The following is a 24,382-nucleotide window of genomic DNA, read 5'->3' as shown; positions in this document are numbered from 1 at the left end:
AATTATATTCAGATATCATGTTACTTCTATTAACATGAACAGCCACTGAACTGTAATCAAGACAAATCTGAAACGACAGAGTTCAAGCTCCAGTCGGACTGTAAAAGGTTTCTAGAAACCAGCTAAGAGTTTACAGTGAACTTGCCAGGGAAGTTTAACACTAGGGTTAAAAAAAAATGATGTCACATAACTGAAAAACCCTCAGACGTAACAAAACTTCCCTCACTTCCTCCTTGGCGGTAGTTTTTGTACTGGATCAAAAGGGGGCAATAAGAACCACTTTAAAGCAGTCAGCAAAAATCTTCAACTTCTCTTCCTCAGTTAGTACAGAGAGTTCAACCCCTGCCCGCCACAAGGGCTCTAGAAGTGGGCGTGTGTGTGTGCGCGCGCGTGTGTGCCCCCGCGCTTGCTTAAATTCGACTTTGTAGGGATGGGTGCGCAGAAGGCAATGGCACCCCTCTCCAGTACTCTTGCCTGGAGAATCCCATGGATGGGGGAGCCTGGTGGGCTGCCGTCCATGGGGTCGCTAAGAGTCGGACACGACTGAGCGACTTCACTTTCACTTTTCACTTTCATGCATTGGAGAAGGAAATGGCAACCCACTCCAGTGCTCTTGCCTGGAGAATCCCAGGGCCGGGGGAGCCTGGTGGGCTGCCGTCTATGGGGTCGCACAGAGTCGGACACGACCGAAGCGACTTAGCAGCAGCAGCAGGGATGGGTGAGGAAGACGGGGACCGCGGCTCGAAGGTGCACAGGGACGTCGGTGTCCAAAGAGTCGGAAGCGGTGGCCGAGCCCCGCCTCAAGGGCTGGCCGCGCTTCTGCCGCCGATCGCAAAACCACCCGAAGCGGCAGCAGCGAGTGGAGCGCCCGGTGGACGACTTGCCCAAGTTAAGACCCGAAAGTGAAATTACTTCCTCGGGTCTCCTTTCACTAAGTCGCAAACCCTCCCCACCTCGGGAGGTGCAAAAACCCAAGCTTCCTCCAACGAGGTCCGTCCGAGCTGGCAAAAACTGGTTTGAAGGGGGCGCGAGGGCTCGGGGGCCCCTGGCAGGCGCCCGCAGCCGCCCCGGTCGCACTCGGAGACCTCGGCCGCCCGGCCGCGCGGTTGTGCAAGAGCCGGGCGGCAGCCGCCGGGCGAGGGCGGGGAGGCGCGCAAGGCGCAGCCCCGATGAACTCCGGCGAGCCAGCCTTCCCCGGGGGTTATCTCCGGGGTGGAGTCTGCGGCGTTCCCGCCCGGAGAGCCGCGCACCGGTCACCCGAGGCCCGGGCGCCCTCGCTCACCTCGCTGACTGCATCCTCTTCCCACCCCCAGCCACCCCGCCCCGGGCCCCGCGCCGCTCCCGGCCAGGCCAGCCGCAACCCGGTCCGCCCCACCGAGCGCGCTCATTGGCCACCCGGGGCGGCCGGTCTCCATAAATACATGGTCCCCGGGCATGGAGCGGGACAGGGGGAAAGCGCAGCGCCAGCAGCATCTCTTCTACCCTCCTGGACACCTCCACTTCGGCTCCACAGCTGGAAGTAAGACTTAACACCAACAGGCGAACTCACGTCCATCTTCCTCCTTGCAAGAGACAGCCAGCTCCCCACTGCGCTCCTCCAGCCCCGGCGGCCGGCGCTCGGCGGGCATCCGCTCCCTGAGACTGCAGCGCGGTGCCGCGTGCAGCATCCTCGCCCAGGTCCTGACGGCTCTCTGTCCCCCTTCCGCCCTTCCCGCCGCACCTGCTGCTCCGCCTTGCCGCTTTTTCTCCGTGTATCAAGACCCCGAAGCTCGCCGGCGCCTCTTTAACAAGCTCGCCCTGCCCAGTGCCCACCTTCCCAGGAGCCCAGTGCGCCCCTTCCCAGGAGCCCAGTGCCCCCCGCTGCCATGAGCTCACCCATTAGCAAGAGCCGCTCCCTTGCCGCCTTCCTGCAGCAGCTTCGCAGCCTGGGGCAGCCACCCAGACCCGTGACATCGACGGCGTGCTCGCCCCGTCGGCCGAGGGAGGTGCCCCTCTGCCCCGTGATGGAACCGGGCGAAGCGCAGGACGCGGCCACCCTGCCCGGTCCCACCAAGTGGCCACTGCTGGGCAGCCTGCTGGAGATCCTCTGGAAAGGAGGCCTCAAGAAACAGCACGACACGCTGGTAAGTGCCCCGTCGCGCCCCAGTGCCCTCTCTTCTCCCCGCCTCGCTCTCCAAACCCTCGCCGAGGCGCGCGGCGTGGAGCGTGCGGTGCGGTGCGCGCGGCTGTCCCGGCTGCAGCGGTCCGCGGTCCCAGAGAGGAGGGAGGTGCGAGGAGGGCCAAGCGCTCCAGGGCCTGCTCGGGATGCGCGCTGACTTCGCGCCCCGCCCGGCCCCTGCAGGTCGAGTACCACAAGAAGTACGGCAAGATTTTCCGCATGAAGTTGGGTTCCTTCGACTCGGTGCACCTGGGCTCGCCGTGCCTGCTGGAAGCGCTGTATCGCACCGAGAGCGCGCACCCCCAGAGGCTGGAGATCAAACCTTGGAAGGCCTATCGCGACTATCGCGAGGAGGGCTACGGGCTGCTGATCCTGTGAGTCCGAGACGCAGGATGGGGGCTGGCGGCTGGAAGCTGGGAAGGCACGGGAGTTAGGGTTCCCTGGGGCTGGACCCGCCTGGTGCAGCGAGAACACGGAAGCCCCTACCTGCTGCTGTCGCGGGCTCTGGCGTGGACTGGAATGGGTTGAAGGACAGCCGTGCTATGCACAGGACTCTTGTGTTCTTTCTGACAAGTGGGCTGCGCCAGCCCTTTCCCGCAAAGAAACGCCAGAAAGGTATGAAGATTGTGATGTTCAGACCCTGGGCAGGAGGAGACTGTCAAGTCAGCCTGCCAGGCAATCAGGTTATACAAAGTATCCCTTGAAATTCCGTGACCCTCTAGCTCAAAGGCCAGAAGTTAGTTTGTAAATTTGAGGCGTTCGGTGCGTGTGGCTTTCAACCCAATTCAATGGATTGAAAGATGACAGAATTTTCCCTCACACAGTTCTGCGTTGCTGGTGTGGTGAGTTCATGCGCCCGCTCTTACTGCTGGGAATTGAAGCCACTGGCCTTCCAGTTCAACCCCAGCAAGGGCACCCCAGAAGCCCTGGCTTCATCTTTCTGGCGTGATCTTTGGCTCAGAGGAAAGGAGCTTATTCATTGTATTGTCAGACCAGCCCCCAATATTCCAATGCTAATATTCTCTGGCTATTGCTTGGCACGATTCTGTGTTCATTTGATTATATAGTTAATGCACTTACAGAGCTGGAGGGATGTCCGCTTCTTCATTCTTTTCCTTTCAATTTGCTCTAAATATAATTCTGCTTCTCTCCCAGGGAAGGGGAAGACTGGCAGAGGGTCAGGAGTGCCTTTCAAAAGAAACTAATGAAACCGGTGGAAATTATGAAGCTGGACGACAAAATCAACGAGGTTTGCAGACTGGGGCTCCCTTTCCTGGTTTTCCTGGGGATGGGGGAACGTTAGTGGAGCTTCAAGCCACAGCCACACAGCGCAAAGGAAAAAGCAGGCAATCTGGATGTATCAGGACTCTTCTTTCCTCCTCATTCCTCATCACTTCCTCCACCTCCAGAACTTTAATTCTTCTCACCTGTCTTTTAAAGTAGTGTCTTGGTGGCACAGCAGTTAGGAGCATTGACTTCGACATTCCACAGTCTTAGATTTGAAAGTCAGTCCTGCACCCCCACCCCAGCTATGCAACCTGACTGTACCATTTAACTTCCTCAGTTTCCCAGTCTATAAACTAGGAGTTCACAATTTCCACTCCATAGATTTCTGGGCATGCATGCTAAATCACTTTAGTCGTGTCCAACTCTGTACGACCTGTGGCCTGTGGCCTGCCAGGCGCCTCTGTCCATGCATGGGATTTTCTGGCAGGAGGACTGGAGTGCATTGTTGTAGCCTCATCCAGGGGATCTTCCTGATCCAGGGATTAAATCTGTGTCTCTTAGGTTTCCTGCATTGGCAGTCTCTTGCATTTACTGCTAGCACCACCTGGGAAACCCCCATAGGTTTCTGTGTGGATTAAATGAGATGATGCTATAAAATTCCTAGGTAGTGACATTTGAGCTGGGTTTTGCAGGATGAGTAAGAGTCTGCAAGCCAGAGAAGGTGGAGAAGGGCATTCAGGCAGAGAGAATAGCCTGCTGACAATATGGAGGCATGAGATGGTATGTTCAGAGAATAGTACATTTAGGGCAGCTGAAATGAATCTTTCTCTGAAGTGATGCTGGGCAGAGGGCAGGTCTTAACAATATTTTTAAGGTATTTTTAATGCCATGCTAAGGTATTTAGGCGTTATCCTTTAGCCAACAGGAAGCCAAAGGGGAAAGGATTTAAGCAGATAGAGAACTCTTTTTACTCCTGTCCACTCTGGGTATTTATTTTGAACTGAACCCACACAGGATCATTTAGGTGAAAGGTTACAAATTTAAAAGCTTCCAGGAACCACGTGGTTAATATAAATGTGTAAGGCAGGCCCAGTAGGGCTGTTAGCAAATGGAATAGTACACGTCCTTCCTAGAGGAGACAGCTGCTCCAGCTCCGGCAAATCCCTGCCACATGGAAATGTAGACCGAGTGTCACCAGAGTTGTTCATTATTATTATTCTTTGAGGACTCAAGTGAAGTGAAGTGAAAGTTTCTCAGTCGTGTCCTACTCTTTGCGATCGTGTAGACTGTACAGTCCATGGAATTCTCCAGGCCAGGCTACTGGAGTGGGTAGTCTTTCCCTTCTCCAGGGGATCTTCCCAACTCAGGGATCGAACCCAGACCTCCTGCATTGCAGGTGGATTCTTTACGCCTGAGCCACCAGGGAAGCCCAAGAATACTGGAATGGGTAGCCTATCCCTTCTCCAGGGGATCTTCCTGATCCAGGAATTGAACCAGGGTCTCCTGCATTGGAGGCAGATTCTTTACTGGCTGAGCTACCAGGGAAGCCCCTTTGATGACTAGTGAAAATTAATATGTTCACATGAACTCTCTGGATTTTTTGATGGGAGCAAATTCAAAGTAGTTTTTAATGTGCCGTGGGCTACCACAACACGCCTATTAGTTTCGTCTGTGGGTTTTTTAGTCACTTGCACCCCATTTCAGGGCTTCCCTGGTGGCTCAGTGATAAATCCGCCTGCCAATACAGGAGGTGTGGATTCAATCCCTGGGTTGGGAAGACACCTGGAGAAGGAAATAGCAACCCACTGCAATATTCGTTACTGTCTGAGCCACCAGGGAAGCCCCCTAACCCACTCCCATATTCTTACCTGAAAGCCCCATGGACAGAAGAGTCTGGCGGGCTATAGTCCATGGGGTCTCGAGAGTCAGACAAAACTTACTGACTCAGCAGCACCAAGAGCTTACCCTACTCCAGACCCCAACATGGCCACTTTATGTGTCCAGGGGAGAGCACCTTGGTCACTTTCTAAGCCTCAGTCTTCTCACCTGTCAGCTAGGAAATGGGAGTAATGGCAGTACTTTCTACATCATGACGCCGTTTGAGGATCAGCTAAGATAATACACTCTGGACTGCTTGGCTCCATACAAGCCTCATTAGACGCAAAGCACTAGTTATCTAAAACCCCGACTGTGGACACTGGCATTTAGGGACCTTCCACGACCTGCCAAGGTGACAGAGCTGTTTAGTGATGGTACTTCATCCAGAATTTACGGATTTCCTGGCTCTAAGCCTAAGGTGCTTAATACAACGCCAATCAGCAAGGACACGTTTGTGTGCCCACCTCTGGAAGTGGCCAGCCTCAGGGCAGCCAGAGCCCTTGAGATGCTGTGCCCACAGACACACTGGCCAGTTCCTCCTTCGTGGTTTATTTTCCATTCTGATTAGAATAAATGTTTTCCTTTTCTTAAATTTAGATCAAACGCTGAAACTTAAGCTCCAGGAAGGCTTCAGGGAAAGCTCAAGAAATAACCCAGTACAAGGGTGTTGGGGCAGGAGGTGAGCTCTCAAGGAGAATATATAATTAGTGATGATTCAGAATGAATAACATTATGAGCAGTGAATATACAAGGTCACAAAACCCAAATCTAGCTTACTGAACCTGAAACTTCTGTTTCCCTTCAGTGACTGAAATGTGTTTTTGGTGATTTCTTTCTTTTAAGGTCTTGGCTGATTTCATGGGTAGAATAGATGAGCTCTGTGATGAGAGAGGCCGCATTGAAGACTTATACACGGAGCTGAACAAATGGTCTTTTGAAAGTAAGTTGTCTTCTTCAGATCTTGTCTGTTTGATTTTGCAAGTGACTTTGAGGACAAAGGTGGGTCCGTTGGCCACTCTCCTGTGATCATACCCTGTTGCTGACTAGGCAAGGCCGTAGCAGCCCTCTGAATGCTTTCAGGCACTTCAGGGCACTATGCCCCCTGGATCATTTATGTAGCCGTTCAACAAACGTTCATTCAATGCCTGCTGAAGTGCCAGGCGCTGCACTGCAGACACGGCAGTGAACAGAACAGGCTACATCCTTGCTCACGTGGAACTCAGATTTTAAAAGCGGTGACAGCCAACTAGTACACGTATTTTAGTGTGTACTCTGTCAAGAAATAAGGGAGTCAGAAAGAACACAGCTTCCTGGGTGAGGCAGGCCTGCTTGGTAAGGAGACATTTGAGGTGAGGCCTGAGGGGAGATGAGCAGCACGCCATCAGGGGGTCTGTGGAGAGACTGTTCCAACTGTGGAGTCAGGAAGTGCAAAGGCTCTGGGGTGGAAGCATGAGCCGTGTCTCTGAGGAACTTCTGAGGGTGCTGGCTGGAGTGGATGATGGGGGATGGGGAGAGGAGCTGAGAGAGACTAAGCCTGAAAGCCCCCCAAAGAACTTCTACTTTAGGACCTTCCTGGTGGTCCAGTGGCTAAGACCCCGCACTCCCAATGCAGGGGACCTGGGTTCGGCAAAAGAGCATACGTAGCAACTAAGATTTGGTGGAGCCAAATAAATAAAATACATTTTTAAGAAAAGAACTTCTGCTTTGAGTCAGATGTGGAGCCATGCGTCATTCTGAACAGAAGGGAGCTTGGTCACTGACTTTAAGGGCCACACTGGGGATAAAAGTAAAGCCCTCCCTCGATGTGCTCGCCTCCTGGTGGGGACGCAGTGGGGGAAGCAAGGCGCCTTCAGTGGAACGGGGAGCACTTGGCTGAAGGGGATCAGGGCTGGCGGAGGGTCCCAGAGGCTGTCCCCAGCTGAGTGTGGTCAGGGCTGCTGCACGGAAGTGGGACCGTCTCAGCCGAGGCCTGGGATGAGCAGGAATGCCCCAGGGGAAGTGAAGGAGGGAAGAATATTCCAGGTGGAAGGAGAAAGGAGGAGAAAGAAAGGGGTTCCAAGTGACCAAAGCATGTCCTGCAAGGGACGCGGATGGCAAAGCAGAGGATGGGGGGCAGGCAGTGGCCCTCACAGCCACCTGTATAAACCGGGGATGCAGGTGTGGTTTTGACCCCAAAGTCCCTGGGAGCGATCGTAGAGTGCTTTCAGCAGGAAGGTGCCATGGTCCAAGTCGCTGGAAGCCTTACTCTTGGCTGCCGATGCGCGTAATTGGAGAGGACGCCCCATTCAGAGGCTTTGGTTTTGACCTGTCCCCCTGATCAGATAAACCTCGCTTTAAAGTCACGGGCAGTCATCTTAGCACATAAGAAAGCTCTATGCCGATAAGAAATCCACAGGAGGTGTTAAGGGAAAGAAAAGTCAAGAGAGGGGATGATTACAGAGCAGAGAAGCATATGTTTTGGAAATGCTCCACTGGAAATACCCAAATGAAGGCGTATCGCATGCATTTCTTTGCAAGTCAAGGAAAACCTGACCATGGTGGTTTACAAATTATCGTCCACCATTACGAGAAACCCTGAGGAGGCCAGTCCACAGCTGGCACTCAGTGGTGTCACTGGGACCCAAGTCTGTTCCGTCTTCCTTCTCATTCATTCTGAGCTGGTTGCAGAACGGCTCCCTTCTCTCCTGGTCTCACCTCTGCATTCTGGGCAAAGGCAGGAAGGGAAGAGGGAAGAGCTAAGCTGGCTGTACTCTTCCCCCTCTGTCAAGAAAGCAAAAGTGCCTCCGGGAGGCCCAGTGGCCAGCCCCAGGTCACGTGACTGCTGTGGCTGCCTCGGGAAGCCTGGGAGTCGGGGAGCAGGGTTGTCTGAGATCAATGCTGGCTTACTGCCTGAGGACGTGTACACCAACAAGCAAAGTAAACCAGGGTTCTCTTAGGGAAGAAGGAGGGAAGAATGAGCATGGGGTAGTTATTAGCAGTGTCTGCTGCATGTGATGTCAAGGGTAAACTGAGAAAAGCAAGACATTGCAGGAGAGATTCACTCAGGTATAAAAATGGTTGCATCTTCACAGTGGTTTTTCTGATCAGGAGGTTCTGCAGAGGACAAGTTGTTGGAGCTGGAGATAATTTCTAGGAAGAGAAGAGAGTGATCAAGCCCCTTGGCCTTAGACTCTCTGCCTTTCTGTTCTTCGAAAACACCTCATTTTTATGGGAGACGGGATTGATCCTTTGGTAGCCAGCTAATCATAGACTCCAGTGTCTCTGTGAGTGGGTAACAGTGTTGATTACTTTAAACAGGCATCTGCCTTGTGCTGTATGAGAAGAGATTTGGGCTCCTTCAGAAGAACGCAGGGGAGGAAGCTTTGAACTTCATCATGGCCGTCAAAACAGTAAGTGTCCCCTAGGGGAGAGCAGTTTCCTTATTAATTGTTTACAGGAGCCAACAAATGTGCATCCCAATGTTTCCCACATATATTTTATTATAGTAGTTAAGTGTTCATTTTAAGGTGTGTTATGTATTTTCATGAATGTATGTGCATACATTGTTGTTGAATTGCTAAGTTGTGTCTGACTCTTTTGAGACCCCATGGACTGTAGCCCACAAGGATCCTCTGTCCATGGGATTTTCCAGGCAAGAATACTGGAGTGGGTTGCCATTTCTTACTCCAGTGGATCTTCCCAACCCAGGGATCGAACCCATGTCTCCTGCCTTGGCAGGTGGATTCTTTACCACTGAGCCACCAGGGAAGCCTGTGTGCATATATGCACATGTAATAAAGAAGCATGTTAAATCACTGGCAGGCAAGGTGAAAGTAGAATTTTCAACCAAAGGGCAGTTGATTAACTACTATCTTAAAGAATCTGAAAATTTTCAGGTAAAATTTTCTGGATTGTTTAGGTTGTATATGGAGGCAGCAGACACTGTGAAACCAGTGTCAAGAATGACTAAAGTTTGGAAACTGTTGGAAGTGGAAGTGGATATGAGGGTTATAGTTTTCTTTTTTTACATTTAGGTCATAAGATCAATTTTTTTCGACTCCTGTGTGGTTTGTGGGGTCTTAGTTCCCTGAGCAGGGACTGAACCTGGGCCACCACACCGTAAGCTCCAAGTCCTACCACTCGACCACCAGGGAATTCCTGTAAGATCAAATTTTTTATGAACCCCATCCAGGGGGAAAGCATCCCAAAGCTGATTTTCATGTGTCTTCAGCAGGTGGGGACTGGTGCTGAGAGCCCGGGGCATCCCTGGGAGTCCAGCCTCTGGGCAGCAGAGGATGTGGCTGCTGAGGACGCCTCTCTCGTGGACTGCAGGTTGTCTGTGAGATTAAGAGCAGGGGGCTGAAAGGCATTTGTGTTCCCCACAGATGATGAGCATGTTTGGAAAGATGATGGTCACCCCGGTTGAGCTGCACAGGAGCCTCAACACCAGGGTGTGGCAGGCGCACACACAGGCATGGGACACTATCTTCAGATCAGGTAAGGCGGCCGCAGGGGCCCAGCAGTCCTGGCTCCGGAGATGCTGTGGAGGTCTGGGTGGCTGTCCTGGGCTCAGCACCCCGCCCATGGCTGGAGCCGCTCCTCGTGATTCTTTCAGACTTTGCAAGTGCTTGAGTCTGGGGATTGCCCTGGTGCAGATACATTCTAAGAGAAAGGCAGGAGGTAGTTTCCTGTAGTCTTTTTTGAGAAATAGGAGTGATTAAAAGCAAGAGTTTCAGAGTCAAAGATTCCTGAGCTCAAGTTCCAGCTCTGTCATCGGGCATAGTGGCTTCACCAAATACACTTTTTTTCTTAAAAAAAATTTTTTTTTAATATTTATTGATTTTTATTTATTTAGTTGGATGCACTGGGTCTTAGCTGTGACATGTGGAATCTAGTTCCCTGATCAGGGATGGAACCCAAGCCCCCTGCATTGGCAGCGTGGAGTCTTAGCCACTGGGCCACCAGGGAAGTCCAGACTGCTTTTCACCTTCACTTATCTTGTCTTTCAGTTCAGCTCAGTCGTGTCCGACCCTTTGCGACCCCATGAATCGAAGCACGCCAGGCCTCCCTGTCCATCACCAACTCCCGGAGTTCACCCAAACTCATGTGCATCGAGTCGGTGATGCCACCCAGCCATCTCATCCTCTGTCGTCCCCTTCTCCTCCTGCCCTCAATCCCTCCCAGCATCAGGGTCTTTGCCAATGAGTCAACTCTTCTCATGAGGTGGCCAAAGTACTGGAGTTTCAGCTTCAGCATCAGTCCTTCCAATGAACATCCAGGACTGGTCTCCTTTAGGATGGACTGGTTGGTTCTCCTTGCAGGCTAAGGGACTCTCAAGAGTCTTCTCCAACACCACAGTTCAAAACCTTCAATTCTTTGGCACTCAGCTTTCTTCACAGTCCAACTCTCACATCCATACATGACCACTGGAAAAACCATAGCCTTGACTAGGCGGACCTTTGTTGGCAAAATAATATCTCTGCTTTTGAATATGCTATCTAGGTTGGTCATAACTTTCCTTCCAAGGAGTAAGCATCTTTTAATTTCATGGCTGCAATCACCATCTGCAGTGATTTTGGAACCCAAAAAACTAAAGTCTGTCACTGTTTCCACTGTTTCCCCATCTATTTGCCATGAAGTGATGGGACCAGATGCCATGATCTTCATTTTCTGAATGTTGAGCTTTAAGCCAACTTTTTCACCCTCTTTCACTTTCATCAAGAGGCTTTTTAGTTCCTCTTCACTTTCTGCCATAAGGGTGGTGTCATCTGCATATCTGAGGTTATTGATATTTCTCCCAGCAATCTTGATTCCAGCTTGTGTTTCTTCCAGTCCAGCGTTTCTCATGATGTACTCTGCATACAAGTTAAATAAACAGGGTGACAATATACAGCCTTGACGAACTCCTTTTCCTATTTGGAACCAGTCTGTTGTGCCATGTCCAGTTCTAACTGTTGCTTCCTGGCCTGCATATAGGTTTCTCAAGAGGCAGGTCAGGTGGTCTGGTATTCCTATCTCTTGAAGAATTTTCCACAGTTTATTGTGATCCACACACTCAAAGGCTTTGACATAGTCAATAAAGCAGAAATAGATGTTTTTCTGGAACTCTCTTGCTTTTTCCATGATCCAGCAGATGTTGGAAATTTGATCTCTGGTTCCTCTGCCTTTTCTAAAACCAGCTTGAACATCTGGAAGTTCACGGTTCACATATTGCTGAAGCCTGGCTTGGAGAATTTTGAGCATTACTTCACTAGCATGTGAAATGAGTGCAATTGTGCGGTAGTTTGAGCATTCTTTGGCATTGCCTTTCTTTGGGATTGGAATGAAAACTGACCTTTTCCAGTCCTGTGGCCACTGCTGAGTTTTCCAAATTTGCTGGCATATTGAGTGCAGCACTTTCACAGCATCATCTTTCAGGATTTGGAATAGCTCAACTGGAATTCCATCACCTCCACTAGCTTTGTTCGTAGTGATGCTTTCTAAGGCCCACTTGACTTCACACTCCAGGATGTCTGGCTCTAGGTCAGTGATCACACCATCGTGATTATCTTGGTCATGAAGATATTTTTTGTACAGTTCCTCTGTGTATTCTTGCCACCTCTTCTTAGTATCTTCTGCTTCTGTTAGGTCCATACTATTTCTGTCCTTTATCGAGCCCATCTTTGCATGAAATGTCCCCTTGGTATCTCTAATTTTCTTGAAGAGATCTCTAGTCTTTCCCATTCTGTTGTTTTCCTCTATTTCTTTGCATTGATTGCTGAGGAAGGCTTTCTTATCTCTCCTTGCTATTGTTTGGAACTCTGCATTCAGATGCTTATATCTTTCCTTTTCTCCTTTGCTTTTCACTTCTCTTCTTTTCACAGCTATTTGTAAGGCTTCCTCAGACAGCCATTTTGCTTGTTTGCATTTCTTTTCCATGGGGATGGTCTTGATCCCTGTCTCCTGTACAGTGTCACGAACCTCCGTCCATAGTTCATCAGGCACTCATCTATCAGATCTTGTCTTTAAAACGGGCTGATGGTCACAGCAGCATCAACAGTGTTCACAGTAGCAGTGTGTGTCTCAGTGCCACCGTTTTAAGTCTAATAAGAAGAATGTGAGACCCAGCGCAGCCCAGTGTCTCAGCTGCATCAGAGCTACTTCTGGTATGGTGTGGAGCGAATATTCAGTGCTAAGAATTACTGTATGATCACACACACACACACATTCACACAGACACACATTCACACATACATACACACATTTACACATACACACACATGCACACATGCATTCATACATACACACAGATTCACATACACATTACACACATTTACACCCACACACATGCACACACACATGCACACATACATATACACACACCCACATACACATTCACACACAGATGCACACATGCATTCATACATACACACAGATTCACATACACATTACACACATTTACACATATTCACACACATTCATACATACATATACACACATTCACATACACATTCACACACACATGCACACATGCATTCACACACATACATATACACATATACACACATTAACACATACACACACGTTCATTTAATTCTCACAGAAATCCTATAAGACAGGTCCTCTTATCGGACACCCCTGACGAAAGTGAGGCACAAGGAAGTTAATGCTTATCAAGATCGTCTACGAGGCGATGGCAAAGCCAGGCTCTGAAGTCAGACAGAAGGACTCCGGAGGGTCCAGCTCTAAGCGCCGTGCCGTTCATTGATGCTACCGTTTTTGCCATCCTCACTGTGATGACTGTGACGATGGTGGCTTCCGTAACGGGTTGAGGGAAGGAGATGTGTGCCTAGCACGTGCTGTACGAACAGCAGAGGCGCTCACCTTCGTGTCGGCCGGCGTGGGCCCTGCTCTGTGTGTGCGCGTTGTTGTTCGGCAGCGGGGGTGGGGGCTTCTCCTCTCTGTTGATCTGGGAGCCAGGGCCCCCCGTCTGTGTCAGTGACCGAATCTGCCTCATGTCTGGATGGGAGTCCAGGTTCTGATTCTAAGACGGACCCAAACCCCACCCCTGTCTCATGATGACCTCTCCTGAACTCTCAGCGCTCCCTACTCGAGACACGACCCCAGACCCAGCATCGGCAACACAGGGAAGCCTGCTGGAAACCAGACTTCCAGGCCCCCAATGGACTCCTGAATCAGAGTTTGCATTTTAAGAGGATTCCCAGGGGACTCTTGTGCTCATGCAGGCATTGGTCAGTCCTTGGCGACTTAGCAACAAGGCAATATTAGCTTATCTAACAAACCGTCAGATTGCCTGCAAAGGCCCTTTGGGCGTTACAGGGAGAATTTGATCCTGGGTTCTGCTTTGTTCTTTTCCTCATCCTGACTTTCAGCTGATTTCTTCACCCCTTTCCTCTCCTCCAATAGTCAAATCTTGTGTGGACAACCGGTTGGAGAAATATTCTGAGCAGCCCAGCATGGATTTCCTTTGTGACATTTATCACCACAATCAGCTTTCAAAGAAAGAGTTGTACGCGGCCGTGACGGAGCTCCAGCTGGCTGCGGTGGAGACGGTAAGGGTGGGCCTGGTTTGGGTTTACTAAATCAATAAGCTGTAAAATCTTTTCCATGACGAATGGTACATGGTCATTCAATTCACTCATTCCACAAGGACGCACTGAGCTTTAAAAGCTTAGCAGAAATAAGAAGTCTACTTGAACGTGTGGGAGACCCCATGCACAGCCTGTGTGTGTAAATGTGATAGAAAAATTCACGTGCTTTAGAGACAAAAAGGGCTTCGAAAGTGATGCTGGTGACAATGCAGGAGATGTAAGAGACTCGGGTTAGATCCCTGGGTCGGGAAGATCCCCTGGAGGAGGGCACGGCAACCCCCTCCAGCATTCTTGCCTGGAGAAGCCCATGGACAGAGGAGACTGGCGGGCTACAGTCCATGGGGTCACAAAGAGTCAGACACGAGGAAAGCAACTGAGCATGCATGCAGGGACAAAAATCCAGAGCAGAATATCAGTGTCATGACAAATATCAAAGTACTACAGGAATTCAGAAGCAGTAAAATTCTACACTGTAGCAAGGCAGGTAATCTAGGTTTTTAAACATTGGATATATTTTAGTTTTGCATCTTACCAAAGTGCCTCACTCTGGTGGTTGTTTAGTCTAAAAATACTGAAATACTCTCTGCTAATCCAATATTTTTTTTCCACTTAAAATTGTCAACAGAGGGAGCTTGGGAAAGCTTGATCTCAATTTCAGTGAAGCAGCTAATCTTATTTTATTTACTGATTAGTTTTAAAAAATACGCTTACTCGTGTATTTTTGGCTGTGCTGGGTCTTTGCTGCTGCGCACGGCTTTTCTCTGGTTGTGGGCGGGGGCTTCTCACTGCGGCGGCGTCTCTTGATGCGGAACACCGGCTCTCGGTGTGTGGGACTCAGTGGTTGTGGAAGACGGGCCTAGTTGCTCCTCGGCATGTGGAATCTGCCCAGACCAGGGGTCAAACCCGTGTCTCCGGCACTAGCAGGTAAATTCTTAACCACTGGACCACCAGGGACCTCTGAGACAGCCAATTTTAAAAGCCAAAATTCTGTCCTCGCTATGGTTGACATTCCTTGTAGGTACACAGTACAGCCAAACTCCAAACACAAATACTGGCAGGTGTTCAGGGGAGTTGCAGTATCTTTGGAGTGATAATATTAATATTCCTCGATGGCCCAACACCCCTCACACAACTGTCGTCTCTGAGAAAAGTGCATACCAGGTCACTTCTGTTCCATGTTCCGTGGTGTTTCTGATCTGAACAAAAAAGTAGGGTTTTCTACATCAAGGAATAGCAAGGTTCTCATTTCTCCCCGTGCTCCAGAAGGCTGTGAAAAGCGGGAACTTCAGTTCGTTTTCTCATTTCTCCCCGTGCTCCAGAAGACTGAAAAGCGGGAACTTCAGCTCGTTTTCTCATTTCTCCCCGTGCTCCAGAAGACTGAAAAGCGGGAACTTCAGCTCATTTTCTCATGTCTCCCCATGCTCCAGAAGGCTGAAAAGCGGGAACTTCAGCTCGTTTTCTCATGTCTCCCCATGCTCCAGAAGACTGAAAAGCGGGAACTTCAGCTCGTTTTCTCATGTCTCCCCATGCTCCAGAAGACTGAAAAACGGGAACTTCAGCTCGTTTTCCCATTAAATCTCTTACCCCGAGAGGCTCCTGAGAGTGGTAACAGTGAAGCTTCCCCCATTATTCTTCTTTTTCCATCTGGGATGTGAGTTCCCAGTGATGACATAGCAGGGATGACTTCGTTTTGTCCCCTGCTGTATTCCTAGGATGTGGACTAGAAGTTGGCACAAGGTGGGTGTTCAGTAAATACTTGTTCAATAAATGAAAACATTTAGGAACTACTGAGTATCTGCTATGTGTCAGGCACTGTTCCGGGTACTTGAGAGACCACGAAGAACCAGTTTCCCTCACGGAACTTCAGTGGCCTTGGGGAACCGGCAATAGACAAGTAAACGACCATTGAGATGCATCATTTCAGATAGTGGCCCAGGCCCCGGAGCAAGACATCAGGGTGAGTCACTGAGAGGCAGGGGAGGTGGTCCCTCTCTGAGGATGTCATACTGGCGCTGACACTGGAATAATGAGAAGGAGACGGCCAAGGGAAGATCGGGTGGAGGAGCACTCAAGAGGAGGAAACAGCACATGCAAAGGGCCTGGGGCAGAAAGAGGGTGGCCTGAAGAACTAGCCCATGGAGTCAAGTTGGTCTGGGAGAAGCCCATGGGCTCTGTTAGCCAGGAGCCTTAGGAGGTGGGGCTTCCCTGGCAGCTCAGATGGTAAAGAATCTGCCTACAATGTGAGAGACCCAGATTCGATCCCTGGGTTGGGAAGATCCCCTGGAGAAGGAAATGGCAACCCACTCCAGTATTCTTGCCTGGAGAATTCCATGGACAAAGTAGCCTGGTGGGCTACAGTCCATGGGGTCCCAAAGAGTCAGACACAACAACTAATACTTTTCACTTGGTAAGATATTTGGATTATTACTCCTGTGATGAAAAGCTCTTGGAGCATTTTAAACAGGGGAGTAACTTGATCAAAGTGAGGTTTGGTAAAGTGGTCTCTGGGCTTCCCTGGTGGCTCAGTGGTAAAGAACTTGCCTGCCCATTCAGAAGATGCAGGTTCAATCCCTGGGACGGGAAGATCCCCTGGAGGAGGAAATGGCAACACACTCCAGTACTCTTGCCTGGGAAGTGCCAAGGACAGAAGAGCTACAGTCCACGGGGTCACAGAGAGTCAGACGTGACTTAGCAAAACAGCAAGAGTGGGCTCTAGCTGGCAGATGGGGAGTGGACCCCACCGAGAGAGCAGAAGTGGGAAGGCCAGCGAGGAGACGGGTGTCCTCCGAGGAGGTCAGGCCGGGATACTTTGCGCCCCTGAGGTTTCAGAGGCCGCTTGCCCTGCGTCCGGCCTCTGCAGTTACCCCCACAAGCCAGGCTGTCCTTCAAGGCTCTGGTGAAAGCTACAGTTATCTGCCTTTTGGGAACTCTGTCTGGTACTTGCGGTAAGGGACCCACTGATATGGGTCAATCTGTTTCTTTTTCCGTCCTGGCTATTCTGAACGTCGCATTTGGAAAATCAGAGAAATCTGAAAGTGTATCTAATTTGGTGGCTACGCCCTCTTCCTGTTTTGAAAATCGGCCTCTTGTAATAATGACATCCACAGTTTATTTGCAGCTGAGGCTGCCAGTCCTCTGACATGAAGAAGGCTTCTTGGAGGCATCTTCTTCCAAAAATAATAAATACCATCGGCTCCAAGTTGTCCTGCACTTTGCTCATTTGTGTGAGTGACACTTTGCTAAAGCGTCTCTGTGTCTGCCGAGAGAGGACACAGTAACCATTTTTATGGGGATATTTGGCTTAAATTAGCCAAGAATACGGAGAAAGCGATGGCAACCCACTCCAGTACTTTTGCCTGGAAAATCCCATGGATGGAGGAGCCTGGTGGGCTGCAGTCCGTGGGGTCGCACAAAGTTGGACACAACTGAAGCAACTTAGCAGCAGCCGCAGCAGCAGCCAAGTATAGGCCCAAACACAAACATGTAAGACTACCAGTGGTGAGCGTTATGAAGCTGAAAGCTGCACACACTGCTTCTGCCAGTATTTTTTCTCTTCTCATTGCCTTTGGAAAGAAAATAAAGGATGCCACTTAAAAGGCCATGAATGTCTTTGTCAGAATTGTGGCTGCTTCCTTGAAATACTCAACTTGATGCTAGAATTTCTTATTTTGGTATTGGCTGCCATCTACCATGGCTCTTTGCTTGAGGCTGAAACTCTGAGTATAGATAATGCCTTTTTATTTTATGGTAGCTTTTGAGGGTGTGGCAAAAAAAAAAAAGCTTTCTTTTAAATTCCAGAAATGCAGTTTCTTGTGCATTTGCACTGAAAAATTTTTAAAAACCCCATTTTTATTAGTAACATTCCTAGGATCTCCATCTGTCTCTCCCCATTCAATTTTTATATTATTATTTATCTTAAACAACTAACAAATTTTATTTTGAGATAACTGTAGATTCACACACAGTTCTAAGCAACAGTAGAGAGGATTCCTTAATCCTTCCTCCAGTTCCCCCCAATGGTAACACTTTCTGTAAGATAAACTTACAACAACCTGAAAGTTGATGTTATTACAATCACCTGTCTGACTTCGCATTTCGCAGTTTACATGTCCTCATCTACGTTCCGTTTTTATACCAAGCTACAGTTTATGTCCTAACGCAGCTGTCTATTCAAAAAACTCTCTGATTCCCTCAGGAAATAAGCTATTATTCACGGATGTGTTTTATAAGCTGAATCTGACTTTTCATACATGGTATTTGTTTGAGACACAGCCAAGAAGAACGTGGGAAAAGGCATCACTCATGTGTTTTCATGGCAAGGTGATAGGCACCACCTTTGCTTCAGCTGATACAGGCTTCAAGGCAGTTTATTTACAGAAAACTCAAGTTTATGTCCATTTGGCTTTCAGACGGCAAACAGCTTAATGTGGATTCTCTACAATTTATCCCGTAATCCCCACGTGCAACAAAAGCTTTTTAAGGAAATTCAGAGTGTGTTGCCTGAGAATCAGTTGCCACGGGCAGAGGATCTGAGGAACATGCCATATTTAAAAGCCTGTCTGAAAGAATCTATGAGGTAAGAACACGTGCCTAATACGAATGTCGGACGGCTGTTCTCTCCAACACATAATAAGGGATCCCCGCCTTAGTTGATTCATAAACATTTAGCAAGCTACCAAAAAATAAAAAAATAAAAAACCCTCCAGGACCATACTCCTGTCCTATGACTCATTCCTTAAATCATTTGGGCAAATTCTATTAAATCTTGGAAACCCAGAGTCTGCCCCCTTTAAATCAGTAATAATAATACTTGAATGGACACTATAAGCAATAATTAAGATTAGGGGCACAAATGAAGGGAGCGAGATGAAAGCTCAGCGAGGAACCGTATTATTATACAAGACATAGAGACAGGCTGGTTTCTGAGCCTCTGTATAAAATGGTCTTTCAAGATTCTTTTTCTGGAAAACGAAACCCATAAAGTCTTAGGATTCGAAGGAAATATCTTTAACTTTATGAAGGGCAGGTGGAAGAAACCCGGGACAAACAGCAAGCTTGCCGGTGAGGCGTGTAAATGCGCACATTTGAAGTCTAGAGTGAAACGGGACCATCACTGTCAACAGCTGTGAGCTTACACTGGGGGTTTAACCAACACAATAAGGAATAAAGCAAGAGGTGTAAATACTGGGAAGAAAGAGAACTGCTTGTAAAGAGTTGGAGTCATGTCCCCTTTATGAGAACTTAGGCAGTGATTGTTTATTTAGCCAGACTCCGAATTCCCTTGAGCTAAGACTTGGTCTGTGCCCACCTTGACATCTCTGATTTTGTGTTTTCAGGCTTAACCCAACTGTCCCATTTACAACTCGGACTCTCGACAAGGCAATGGTTCTGGGGGAATATGCTTTACCCAAAGGAGTAAGTAAAATGTATATAATCTATACCCTACAGAGCTTTGAGAGACACCCTCTTCAAATGCCCTGCAGACCTCCTGAAACGTTTGTACTGGGAGAGCATTCATTTTAGAAAAATGGAGATTGCAGTATACAGTTGATGTGTCCTGTAGTCTAGTATTAGGAATAGGGGTTATGGAGACAGAGAGACCTGGATGCAAGTAGAGCCTTGAGTGGGTTACATAACCTCCGTGAGCCTCAGCTTTCTCATCTGTAAAATGGGAATAATAATAGAACTCACCACCTGGGGTTGTGAAAATGAGATGCAAAGTTTTAAGGTTCTTGAAGTATTTCTACCACCCAGCACTTTTCCAGCACTCACTGCATGCTGGCATTCATTGTTGTTATACATTTGGGGGTTACTTTCACATTTGTAAGGTGATGGCTTTTGTAAATCTTGCTATTGAGATGTTTAAGTGCTTTATGTTTCTGTGTGATTGTAGACTGTACTGGTTCTAAATACCCATGTGTTGGGATCCAGTGAAGAAAACTTTGAGGAGTCAAGTCAGTTTAGGCCTGAACGGTGGCTTCAGGACAAGAAAAAGATCAGCCCTTTTGCCCATCTTCCATTCGGCGTTGGGAAAAGAATGTGCGTTGGTCGCCGGTTAGCTGAACTCCAGCTCCACCTGGCGCTCTGCTGGGTAAGACCCTGGCGGCGTTTCCGCGGCTGCGCACTGGGCTTTCCTCGAGGCAGGAGCAGAGGGGCTAACTCCACTTTCCTGTGCTCCTGTGTTTCAGATTGTCCGCAAATACGACGTCGTGGCCACAGACCTCGAGCCTGTGGAGACGCTGCATTTGGGCAACTTGGTCCCCGGCAGGCAGCTGCCCGTCGCCTTCTGCCAGCGATGAGAAGCCTGGGTGGGCAGCAGGGGCGCAGGGTGGCCAGGTGGTGAGCCGCGCTTGCAGTCAGCCGGACGTGGGTTCACCCAGTGACCCGAACAGTTACTTAACCTTTCTGCCTGAATTACTTTTTTCATTTGTTACATGAGGACCAAAATAGTATCCATCCAGAAAGTTGATATGAGCACAAAATACATAACCCAGAGCCTAGCGTCAAATGAGCGCTCCAAAATTCAAGCTGCTGGTCATGGTTTTTGCATGTGAATATCAGGGCATGGGACTTCCCAGGTGGCACTCACGGGGAAGAACCCACCTGCCAATGCAGGAGATGTAAGAGACACAAATTCGATCCCTGGGTGGGGAAGATCCCCTGGAGGAGGGCATGGAGACCCACTCCAGTGTTCTTGCCTGGAGAATCCCACAGACAGAGGAGCCTGGCGGGCTGCAGTCCACAGGGTCAGAGAGTCGGACATGACTGAAGTGACTTAGCACACGTGCTCACATCGGGTTGGGGACACACTTTTCCAGTAAAGGACCAGTTGGCAACCTCTTAAGGCTTTGCAGGACATAGAGTCTCTCTCATGCACTTAACTCGCCTTGGTACAGCCTTAGACAGCTGGTCTCTGAGTAGGGTTGGCTGGTTGTATTGGTTTTCTACTGTGGCCATAAAAAATTATTGAAAGGAATTACTCACAAGTTACTAAAACTTGTGTTATGATATAGTGTTTATGATTTTATCCTTCTGTAGGTCAGAAATCCAACACAGCTCTTGCCAGCCTTATTCCAAAGCGATAATTTCCTTGATGAATTGGTGTTTTTTAGTCTACTTATTTTCCCCTAATCCACAGTAAAATGAATTTTTAACTATTAAAGTGATAAAAAGTTAACCTGAGGAATCTCAATATCAGCTTATGTGGAAATACGACAGCTCCGACAGCTTGATAGAATGAGATGCCAGTGGTGAAACTCAACCTCAATCACTCAGCCGTTTCAACAGCGCCACCTAGAACCTGCCTCGAGCTATTTGCTGTTCGTTAAGAGCAAGTTGAGGGGGGGACTTGGGCTTCCCTGGTGGCTCAGAGGTTAAAGCGTCTGCCTGCAATGCGGGAGACCTCGATTCAATCCCTGGGTCGGGAAGATCCCTTGGAGAAGGAAATGGCAACCCACTCCAGTATTCTTGCCTGGAGAATCCCATGGACGGAGGAGCCTGGTGGGCTGCGGTCCATGGGGTCGCAAAGAGTTGGGCACGACTGAGTGACTTCACTTCACTTCACTTCACTTGCTGATAGGTGGATTATTTGGGAAACGTGCAATTTCAGATGAACTCTCTGAATGAGGCCCAGCGAATTCCTCCCTAAGGGTCTGATCCTGCTGCTGACAAGCGCTCGGTCATGTCTGGCTTTGCAACCCCATGGACTGTGGCCCACCAGGCTCTTCTGTCTGTGGGATTTCTCTAGGCAAGAATACTGAAACGAGTTGCCATTTCCTACTCCAGGGGATCGTCCCCACCCGGGATCGAATCTCCTGCACTGGCAGACAGGTTTCTTTTCTTAAGCACTGGTGCCACCTGGGATGCCCAGGTGTCTGGAACCATTAGGCAATTTGTCACATTCTGAACATGGCAACAGGCAGAGCTGAATCAAGTAGGACCATGGAGGAATTCTAGCTTCATTGTGAAACTCCCCATCTTCAGCTTGGACACCACGCACGGTTCCTCTGGTAAAACAGACGAGCCCAGGGCACTTACTGGTTTTAGCATTTATTTTTGCTAATCATCCCTTTTGTTTAATTATACTGCTCTGATGTATAATTGGAGTAGACTTTATATTTCAGATTTTTTTTTTTTGTTAATCAAGACAAAAGCATCAATTTTGACCCTCCTGCAAGAAGGAAGTTTTGGGCTTCTGCACGACTGAAAAGCAAAGGTGGAAAACCATGAAACGACACGTAAAGAACACTTAGGCTCAGATGTTTACACTCCGTCTTCTGCACAGTTGCCCCAGAAGCTGCACTGTCTGTGCTGCTGATGGGGTTAAGATTGCATCTGGCTCAGGGAAAGCGGACCGAGTGCTGGAAGACCAGGCCCTCCACAGGGAACACACGCTGCACACACGTGACTTTCGTAGCTGATGTCGGCATGCCCTGGCTGCACAGACTTGCTCGCCTTGCTGTTTCGTCTGGCATCTTCCATGACACAACAGAGCAGCTGGGTGCTTCTCTGTTAGGCAGAGTCACTGCATGTTGCTGTCCCTGCCATGTCAGACTCCTCGCTGGAATCTTCACTTCTCAAAGTTTACACTTCACAGTGAAAGACCTCCTAGAGCTGGATTGTCAGTGGCTCAGGGTAATATTGGCAATCCATTTATTGTAATTCTAATATAACGTTTGGGGAAATACTGCATAATAATGGAAGCAAAAGTAAATATTGGTTCATATTATCTGGTCCCTATAAAACTTTTTTTTTCTTATTCTGAAATAGAAACATTATTGAAAAACTAGAGAAAATCTCTATGTTAAGAACAACTTTAATGAAGTCAAAATTCCTATTCAAGGATGTGTTAATGATTTAACAGTGCATCCTTGTGTTAAAGGATCCTGAAATTATGTAATTATGACATTGCGTCTATGTAATCTATGATATTAAGGTGTGGATCAAGTTTTTAAATTGTGTGTGTATTCTAATGACAATTTGCTTACATCATTTTAAAAAATGTGTATATATTATTTTATTTAGGATCTGAAGTTTATTTAGGACAATGTTCTAAAGTTTAGTCACAGCTTAAAAATATTCGGTGAGGTTCCCTGCCTTAATTTTCCCAACTGTAGAATGGATCAGTAGTAAAGTGTGCATGCATTATAGACTATGTAACTCATGGTATGTGATTTGAACTCCTTGGGAAATTGTGATTTCATAAATGGAAAATACATACAGATTTAAGCAATACTTATAAAACTTTCTTAAAAAGTATGTTTACATATCATCTATGTGCATGGTTTTACTACTTTTCCTAAAAGCATACCATATATTTCTGTATATTTGATAAATATTTCCCTTTTTAAGTTGCATCTTTAGACTATTTCATAAGTGTACATTTATATCTTCATACATGAACGAATATGTACATATCATTGAAATGGGTATAAGCTTCCTGTTGTGAAAGTTTTTAGAATTATAAATCCACATGTGTTGTCAGATTTCTTCTGTATATCTTCTTTGAATTCTCTGAAAGAATAAAATCTTTAAAATACAAGATGTTTTCTCCTTCATTGCATGTCTTACAACCAAAGTTAAACATTCAAACTTTGTCTCACTCGAAAATTTTGTACAATGTAACATTACAATAATATAGCAGTTTTACCAAAAGATGCTCATTTGAATGGCAGAATACTTTTCCTATTTTTTGCTGTTTACATATGTTTTCAAGTCCATTTCCTTCTCTCTGCACCGCTGCCTCCTGCATGGTGGGCCCCACAGAAACCGCCAACCAGTCTCCATGCCCCTCCCTCCAGACTGTCTACCGGCCGTGTATGGTCTCTCCAAATCCCAGGCCCAAGTCCCTGCCCTACTTCGGTGGCATTCCATCGCTCTTCCATGAAGACCCGAGTCCTTAAGCTGGACTTCAGTGTCTTGTAGAGTGCAGCCACTGACCCCCAGGCCTCCGAGCCGTCCCCGCCACACCCCTAAGCCCTCCCCACCATGCTCCCCGAGCCCTCCCCACCGCGCCCCCACCTCAGGGACACAGGCTTCAACCGGTTTCTCCTGGGCCTCACACGCGCTCTGCAGCTGGGTTCACACCTGCTGTCCTTCCACCTTCTTCCCTCCGGCACACTCATCATCCAAGCCCAGCCCCAGCTTCCTGGAGGAAGTCCTCCTGCATGACTGATAACCCCCAGGGACACACTCACTGTCTGTAGTCGCTCCATCCTGTCCGACTCTTGTGACCGCTCGGACTGTAGCCTTCCAGGCTCCTCTGTCCATGCGATTCTCCAGGCAAGGATACTGGAGCGGGTTGCCATTTCCTTCTCCAGAGGATCTTCCCGACGCAGGGATCAAACCTGCATCTCCTGCTAGACAGGCGGATTCTTCACCACTGAGCCATCTGGGAAGCCAACACATCCACTCTTAAGAATGTGCTAATATTACCCCTGCTTTACAGACGTGGGGGGGACTGATGCTCGGAGTTTAAAGAACCTTTGTTCTTTACACCAAAAACTTTTTTCTTACTGATTATATTAGTGATGTTACTGAACTTCATGGG

General features: G+C 48.4%; 1 protein-coding gene across 1 annotated transcript; it reads left to right on the top strand.

Moving 5' to 3' along the window:
• Positions 1-1,223: 1,223 nt before the first annotated feature.
• On the top strand, positions 1,224-23,374 carry CYP24A1 (cytochrome P450 family 24 subfamily A member 1). The gene is made up of 11 exons (XM_019972604.2): positions 1,224-2,123; positions 2,342-2,532; positions 3,314-3,407; positions 6,107-6,203; positions 8,561-8,652; positions 9,628-9,739; positions 13,649-13,794; positions 18,243-18,409; positions 19,170-19,248; positions 19,727-19,924; positions 20,022-23,374. Exons 1-11 carry the CDS (start codon positions 1,866-1,868, stop codon positions 20,130-20,132), a joined length of 1,545 nt encoding a protein of 514 aa, XP_019828163.2. The 5' UTR covers positions 1,224-1,865; the 3' UTR covers positions 20,133-23,374.
• The last annotated feature ends 1,008 nt before the right edge of the window (positions 23,375-24,382 follow it).

The sequence above is a fragment of the Bos indicus genome, chromosome 13, assembly GCF_029378745.1.
Source record: "Bos indicus isolate NIAB-ARS_2022 breed Sahiwal x Tharparkar chromosome 13, NIAB-ARS_B.indTharparkar_mat_pri_1.0, whole genome shotgun sequence".
In the NCBI taxonomy this organism is placed as follows: Eukaryota; Metazoa; Chordata; class Mammalia; order Artiodactyla; family Bovidae; genus Bos; species Bos indicus.
The sequence above is the reverse complement of the archived record's forward strand: the minus strand, read 5'-3'. Positions and strand labels throughout refer to the sequence as shown.

Excerpts from the sequence above, each read along its gene's own strand:
- CYP24A1 (XM_019972604.2), top strand. The coding sequence starts at position 1,866 with ATGAGCTCACCCATTAGCAAGAGCCGCTCCCTTGCCGCCTTCCTGCAG. Across the intron at positions 3,408-6,106 it reads TGGACGACAAAATCAACGAG|GTCTTGGCTGATTTCATGGG; the intron begins GTTTGCAGACTG and ends CTTTCTTTTAAG. Across the intron at positions 18,410-19,169 it reads TGTCTGAAAGAATCTATGAG|GCTTAACCCAACTGTCCCAT; the intron begins GTAAGAACACGT and ends TTGTGTTTTCAG.